The sequence below is a fragment of the Engraulis encrasicolus genome, chromosome 16, assembly GCF_034702125.1.
Source record: "Engraulis encrasicolus isolate BLACKSEA-1 chromosome 16, IST_EnEncr_1.0, whole genome shotgun sequence".
Lineage (NCBI taxonomy): Eukaryota > Metazoa > Chordata > Actinopteri > Clupeiformes > Engraulidae > Engraulis > Engraulis encrasicolus.
Genome location: NC_085872.1, coordinates 19691860 through 19699359, shown reverse-complemented (window position 1 = coordinate 19699359; position 7500 = coordinate 19691860). Strand labels below are relative to the sequence as shown.

The 7500-nt window shown below is 44.6% G+C and overlaps 1 protein-coding gene and 1 long non-coding RNA gene across 4 annotated transcripts in view; one reads left to right on the top strand and one right to left on the bottom strand.

Annotated features, from left to right (window-relative positions):
- Positions 1 to 7500, bottom strand: part of zcchc2 (zinc finger, CCHC domain containing 2) — a 65383-nt gene that overhangs the window by 57647 nt on the left and 236 nt on the right. Inside the window, exon 1 of the mRNA XM_063219920.1 lies at positions 6559 to 7500. This exon is cut by the window's right edge and continues 236 nt beyond it. Coding sequence (XP_063075990.1) covers positions 6559 to 7389 — 831 coding nt within the window. The 5' untranslated portion in view covers positions 7390 to 7500. The remainder of the gene's footprint in view (positions 1 to 6558) is intronic.
- LOC134465339 (uncharacterized) lies at positions 1320 to 6201 on the top strand. Of its 3 annotated transcripts, none has more exons than XR_010038138.1 (4): positions 1320 to 1456; positions 2207 to 2339; positions 2453 to 3108; positions 5408 to 6201. It is a non-coding gene; the product is annotated as an uncharacterized LOC134465339 (long non-coding RNA). The 3 variants fall into 3 exon arrangements; XR_010038137.1 differs by lacking the exon at positions 5408 to 6201 and having other exon boundaries at positions 2453 to 2758; positions 2998 to 4550; XR_010038139.1 differs by lacking the exon at positions 5408 to 6201 and having other exon boundaries at positions 2518 to 4550.

Genomic DNA, 7500 nt, shown 5'->3' with positions numbered 1-7500 from the left:
CTAACCCCTGTATGACATGCCATCCAAGTCAGTGTGCCAGGCTCGATTCAAAATCAACCGGGTGTGTTTTTCTGTTGTGACACACACGCACGCACACACACACGCACGCACACACACACACACACACAGGGGGGTGGAGGAGGCTACATGTGACTAAGTGTTGGAGAGAGAGATTATTGCTCAAAAGAGAGAGAGAGAGAGATGGAAGCGAGAACACGAGAATGAGAATGTAGAGAAGCCAAAGCGTAGGGCGATCGAGAGAGGAGGAAGGCAAGAGAGAGTGGGAGAGAGAGAGAGAGCGAGGAAGGATTGCTGGCATACAGACAGACAGACACAATGCGAAGCTGCGACAGTACTTCCATTCAGGCCCTCTGCTGACCGGGGTCAACTGAAGAGCTGTGAAGAGGGCAGTCCAAGCCATGCAGACTAAACTACACACCAGTGGACCAACAAGTAGCATCACGCACGCACGCACGCAATTTACCTCCATGGAGGATTTATGAACAAAATCATAGGGGGGAATGGCAACAAAAATGTGGCAGCACTTGGTACTGTAGTGTGTACCGGGGAGGTGCATGGGGTTTCCCAAATTACAGCTGCCAGATGAGACAGAGTTGTGAACTACCTATTTAATAACATGTGGCCAACACTGGAGGTCTGAGACTATGAGGGAAAAGGCTGCATGTGCGACATGTCTGACATGTGTTCTATGACCTGATTACAGAACACAGCCCTCAATTATGCAAGTGTAGCAGACAGACTTATATATGAGACTGGGACTTCTGACACGTGTGGGAAGGCCCTTGAAATGGGACTTCCTTTTCTCACCCAGTGTGTGTGTGTGTATGATATTTCTTGGCAGGTGAAAGAAAACGCATACAAGTAGTCATATCACAACTAATACTAAGTTACTGCTAACATTCAATAATTCCTGGTGCTAGAATGAACTGTTTCACTCTATAGGAGGAGTGGGAGTGTGTTGCCAAAGTGTGCTGGGCAATAATTAGGCACCTATTTGAAATATATTAACGGAACCAATGTGAATTTCAAGAATGAATAGAGAATAAACTCATAAATGCAGACAGGGGTTTACAGCCCATTGCTTGTGTCCATCCATGCTTCATATTTCAAAAAAGCCCTGCCTTGGATTTGCCACACCCCCCTGACAGGGATACCCCCTCGCTCTGACGAGGGACCGCCTCCTCGAGAAAGGAGAGATTACTATTGGCCGCGAAGGAATTTTGCCGGCTGTCAATCAGTGCTGAAATCACTGTAGCCCGTCTACATACCGTGGGCCAGAGCTGTAGAGGAAGAGTTGTCCTGAAGCCGTTGACGGCCGCGGACGAGCATGGCTGCTCTACATCCGGGGTTTCGCCGTCACTTCATTTTGCTCAAAGGGTCCTGTGCAGCAACGGGGACGCCATTGAGTGTCGTTGGCGTGTCGACCACTTCCCAGGTAAGTTGATAAAATAGGGAGATTAATCAAAGTTGTCTGTCTTTGTCAGCGTAAGCTATCACAAGTACAGTCTCTGAGGATGTAATTTTGCCAGTTTGGGTAATATAAAATCACAATGGTAATGTGAAAAACCGTTAATCGTGTGGTAATAGCTAGCGTTTTCAACACGGCGCTTCTGGTTCAACTTTGGATTTGCCGTGTTCGCAAAACATCGATGCTACCTTTCAATCTATATTTTAAACGATGACATGTCACATATTTTATAAGATACCGTCCTGTTGTCTTCTGTCAATATCCATACAGTCGTTGTGTTTGATTTCAGAGCTATTTGCTTATCGGTCATTTATAAATAGCTAATGTTTCTAAGCTAGCTGGAAGCTAATGTCAACAAGTTAGTTGATGCACGGAGATCTTTATGCTATCTAACTAGATCCAATAATGGACTACGAGGCATTCAAATGCTGATGTTCATGGCTTCAGGTATTACTTAAGTAGAATTTGGGATTTTTGTGCCATTGAGTGTCTACTGTGTCGTGTGTCGAGTCGACACAGGCTATCACAAGTACAGTCTCCGAGGATGTCATTTGTTGTTTTTGGGTAGTATACAATGGTGATGTTACCTGCTCATTTCTTGTTAAGCTGACATTAAGCTTACATTACTCGTGTATCTTTACGATAGCTAGATTCACAATGAACTGCGAGGCATTGAAATGGTGATGTTCATGTTGTCATTTTTCTGTTCGGATCTAGGTTCTAGCAGATTGTTGGTGGAGACCGCTACAGCAGGCTCGTGCAGACTGGTGGTGTTGGTGGGGACCGCTACAGCCATCGGAAGGGATTTGGCAGGAGGTGGAGCCTTCTTTGCTTGACTTTTACTGCCAAGGTAGCTTTTTCCCTTCCCATGGTTCTTCCCTTTCATTATTCATGCATTTACCTGCAATCCTGAGCCTCAACCTGGTGTATTTGGTGATCACTCTCCTCTTGACATCATGGCAGGATGGAAGGTTTGATTTCATAGTCATGGCCTCTTCCACTAGTTCACTGACTGAGCACTCCATTAGGGCTTCTGATGTCCTGGCCCGGAACAGCTGCTCAACGTGCTGCAGTAAAGAGAATACATCCGCAGATGGCTGGTGAAGTGCGCCCTCTCTGTACTCCTTCATCTGCAGCAGTGTGGCGTTGTCCGGTACAGCGTCGTCACTGTTCCTTAAGGCAGGCTTACAGGCCGAACACAAAGAGCCGCCTAGTACACCCTTGATGACGTATCCGGCCAGATGGTATAGCACACAGGACTCCGCTTTTGTGAGTGCATTTGGTGGATGGGTGGCTGGTGGTGGTGGTGTGTCTACCAAGTGCTAGAATCATAGCTGTCATCTGTTGTAATTATTCACTTGGTCATAATGATACCACAGATTCATTGAAAATCACTTCTTTCAATCAGCAGTGACTGGCTGTGAAATATTTAACCGTCCAGATCCAGTTCAACATTTGACTAATATCACTGTTTTTGTCTTTTGTATTCCCATTGAGTTGTGTTACAGGTGGAAATGATTCTGCTCCTACTGCATGAGACTGCTGCTGTTGATGGGGAAGTGCTTTTGCCAGAAATGGCTTAGTTGCAGGTGGTGGCTTTCTTGAGTTGCACTGATAAGGTAACCTAACTAACCTTTTGAGGACCCTTACAGTAAGTAATATTATATCTGTGTCTAACATTTTGTATTTCCGGTGATTGAGGTCTTTAGCTGCAAAATGTATAGGACTTTGGTCAGACTAGTAGGGCCGGATATATGTGCACAGCAACATAGTTGTCTTTTTTTTGTTTCTATACGCCATCCCAATGGAATTCAAATGAAACTACGGTAACAAGAGAATAAAAGTGCCTTTCAAAACATTCAAGGATCAGAGAGAAGTAATAATAAAACGAAGACACATTAACACATTTTTAACAAAAATAAAACGGTAGTTAAAAAGTCCTAAGGAATAGGCTAACTGAAACAAATGAGTTTTTAGTCTGCATTTGAACTTGGGTAATAAGTCAGGGGGCAGTGCATTCCAGAGCTGAGGAGCAGAGCAACTGAAAAGCTCTATTCCCCATGGTACTGAGATGGGCAGAGGGACAGAGAGGAGGATGGTCGAGGACAAACCGAGGTAGCGAGAGGGAATGGCAAGGCAAGATTGTTGCAAGATTGTGAATGGCCTGGAAGGTGTGCAGGACAGGAGTATTTTAAGAAGCACAGGGTATTGAGCACTCAGAGACATAGCCAAGGTAAGAATGGAAGACGCCGAACAACCATTCAACAAGTTAATTGAGTCAAGACTGGGTCATGAAATACCAGAGGACAGTTTTCAAAGGTATGGACTAGTGAAAGTGACTGTTGACAGACAGGGTGTCAAGACAATGGTATTTGTGTCGTATTCGTGGGTAAGCGGTTAGGGTGTCAGACTTGTAGCCCAAAGGATGCTGGTTCGACTCCGACCCGCCAGGTTGGTGCGGGGAGTAATTAACCAGTGCTCTCCCCCATCCTCCTCCCTGACTGAGGTACCCTGATCATGGTACCGTCCCGCCACACTGCGCCATTGGGGACTGCCCCCTTGCATGGATGAGGCAGAAATGCAATTTTCTAGTGTGCAGTGTTCACTTGAATTTTGTGGAGTACTGTGTCACAGTGAATTTAAATGTATTACTTTAATAAATGTTAATGACAAGTAGGAATGGGCAGCATAGTGGCAATGCCTAGTCTTGCCACCCTTGTAAGATCAGATAACTAACTTTTAGTGTCTGTTTTCACCCTTGTAAGATCAGATAACTAACTTTTAGTGTCTGTTTTCACAGAAATTTGTCTAGCGTGACACTTCTCCACAATCCACATGTAAACAGGCATTTAAAAACAATATGGCCATTGGTCTTGTCCTCTAGGTCCTCTAGGCCCAAGCTGTTAGGGCAGCACAGTACAATAAATTAAGTTGCCAAAAAAAAAACTTAAAATATTCCTCTGTGGTATTAAAAAAAATATGCTTTCCATGTAGATGTGTGCATTCTACTGTTCTCCACTTCTGTGAAGCAATACTATAGGATGAGGGTGAAAATGGTGTTTATATATATTTTTTTTTTCAGCAGCAAGACATTCTAAAATTTCTTCCAGAAGGGAGGAACGCTAATTATTGGTTTAGCAAAGGGTCCAGAGCAATCTTGTCCGCCATTCTTGCTGTGTGATCCATTTAACTTTCCAATAAATGTCCCTCCAGGGTGTGGCCTACCATTTTGGCACTGTACCTTTAAACAAAGTCTTGGGTAGGCTGTGGCATTCCAACAAATATAAATTGGTTCTAATTGGCCCAAAATGTGCTTAGGAAATATCCCTATGCCATTATATCTCCTGCATGAAACGTTGATGTAAGACAGAGTCCATCTTTTCATGTTGTTATCGACAAAATTCTGTCAATTCCACCTGAGAGTGTAGATGTAGATATCAAGACTCATCAGACTAGGCAACATTTTTCCGATCTTTTAGTGTCGTTTATGGTGAGCCAGTCGAAATTGTTGCCTCATTTTCCTGTTCTTGGCTGACAGGAGTGGCACCAAATGTGTTTTTCTGCTGCTGTAACCCATTTGCCTCAAGATGTGCTGTGTAATCAGGGATTCTCTTATGCATACCTTTGTTGTACTGAGTGGTTATTTGACTTAATGTTGCCTTTGTATCAGCTCCAACCAGTCTGGCTATTCTCCTCTGCCATCAACAAGACATTTTTGCCCACAGAATCGCTGCTCACTGTATTCCCCCCCCCTTACCATTGTTTGTTAACCCCAGAGATGGTTATGTGTGAATATCCCAGCAGATCAGTCTTTTCTGAAATATTCAAATCAATCCCTTTCAGCACCAACAGCCATGCCATGTATATAAATAAATCTCTCTCTTTTTTTTTCTCCTGTCTGCTCCTCTCTGGTCATAGGTTGATGCTTTCAATGCATTGGAAGTTGCAGCATGTTCCAGTGAATTCCAATTCTTCATGCATTATTGATTTCACACACACACACACACACACACACACACACACACACACACACACACACACACACACACACACACACGTCTTGTCATGTACACAGACATGCCGTTTTATTCATAGTTATTTTGTTTGGGCTGTTTATGTTTCTATTTGGAGTATTTTTTTTATTTCAAATAAAAGATTGAACCATTCAAGCACAGGTTGTACAGCTGTGGGTTATTTACTTCATGTTCATTGCATCATGTTCATGTTCATTTGCATCCTGCATTGAGTGGTTTGACAGGTCTGATGACCAGCATCATAAAGGCTGAAATTAACAAATGCTATATTACTGTAGGCCTACAACTGGGACATGCTGGGTTTATGTATTTATCTTTTTATGTATTGGAAGTATTTTACCCATTAAAATATCCTACTGCAAATCTGCTGAATCCAAAACAAATAGACATTATCAAGGGCTACGGACAATTAGCATCTCAATGGTAAGTAATGGAGCTTCCTAGCTAAGATGACGTTTCCCTCCCAAAGTGTAACTGCAATGATATTACCGTATTACGGTACTGACACTTCAATGTTTTTATATGACAATGAAGGCCATAAAATGGCCTACAAAAAACAAAACGAACTCGTTCTTTTGGGGGCGGCATAATCTGATATAATTACCGTTAAAGGACGCTCTCGCTCAATGAAATGTATTGACAGCTCCCGGTGCATAGGACCCTTCTGCGGTGGGCGTAGACTACGCAAACCACGTGACCACTCGTCGGCAAAGATCAAAGGATGCTCCAACTCTTTTCTCTACAGCTCTGCCGTGGGCATGCCGTCGACAAACTAGGGATAGGAAAAACCCCAGACTAAATTAATATTGCATCTTTAGTTACATGCAATCGAATTGACAGAAAAGAAATTAGCAATTGTATTCATTAAAACCACATCTTCTCTCGTCATACCAGACACCTCCCCTGACATGACTTCGGCCCGTCAGAGGGTTCACCCGCTTCACTGGCTTGATTTAAATATCTACATTTCACGGCACAAGATAGACTGCTTTTAACATTTGTGTCCATGAAGTCGAGGGAAAGTATCAATCTTACCGCTTCGATGTGGTGAATGTCACCGTTTCTCGTGGATTGTGCGATGGCACTCTCCACGTTGTTCAACTGGAGCTTGATGGTTTCCTTCTGGTGGAAAGGGAAAGCCGGGTGGAGGGATGCCATGGCGAACAGGAGAGCCAACTGGTCTAGAGAACCGTTACGGTTGTTAACACCAGACTCCATCTCCGATGTTGTGGGTCCCGTCTTCCCACACTCAATCCCTCCGTTAGTTGTTGCACTACTTGGTGCTCCGTCGTGCTTGGTGGGATCCCCGACCTTGGGTGGGGGGGAACCCCCACAGTTTTTCAATGCCAGAGAGGCATGGACGTGCCTCAGTGTTCTGTACAAGATCTCTGCACATTCCCTGTTCTCTGAGCCCAAAAGAGACAGACAGACGAGCAGTTTCGACTCGATCAACGGATCCGAAACATCCATGAGAAGGCCCAAATCAGAAGGGCTGTTCGCCTTGATTTCGCAGTCTCGGAGAACATGGAAGTCTTTACGCGCGAGCTCCTCGAGACAGGACCCCAAGAACCGTAGTTCAAACGGCTGGCACATATGCAGCAGCCCGCACATGAACTCTATCCGTTTCGGCGCACTGAGATGCAATCCGAACCACTCGAACACCGCCTCCCGGTTCAACTGTGGAAGCGGCGGGCAAGCCGGTCTCGGTCCAACAGAGTCCTCAATATTGTTGTTAGTACACGGAACCGACTTGGAAATGAAACGATGAGTGTGGAAATTGCAGTCGCCGTTTTCCTGCTGCTCCTCTTCCACGGAGTTGTCTCCCTCCTCCTCCGCCGCTCTCATGGGCAGCTTCATCTCGAGCATTATCAACTCTGAATGAGCTGAAAAGCAATTATCAAAGATTAAAATGCATGGCTGCTTCGCCCAAACCCCCCTCCAAGCGCTGGAATGTAAAAATTGCTATCGATTCTGAGA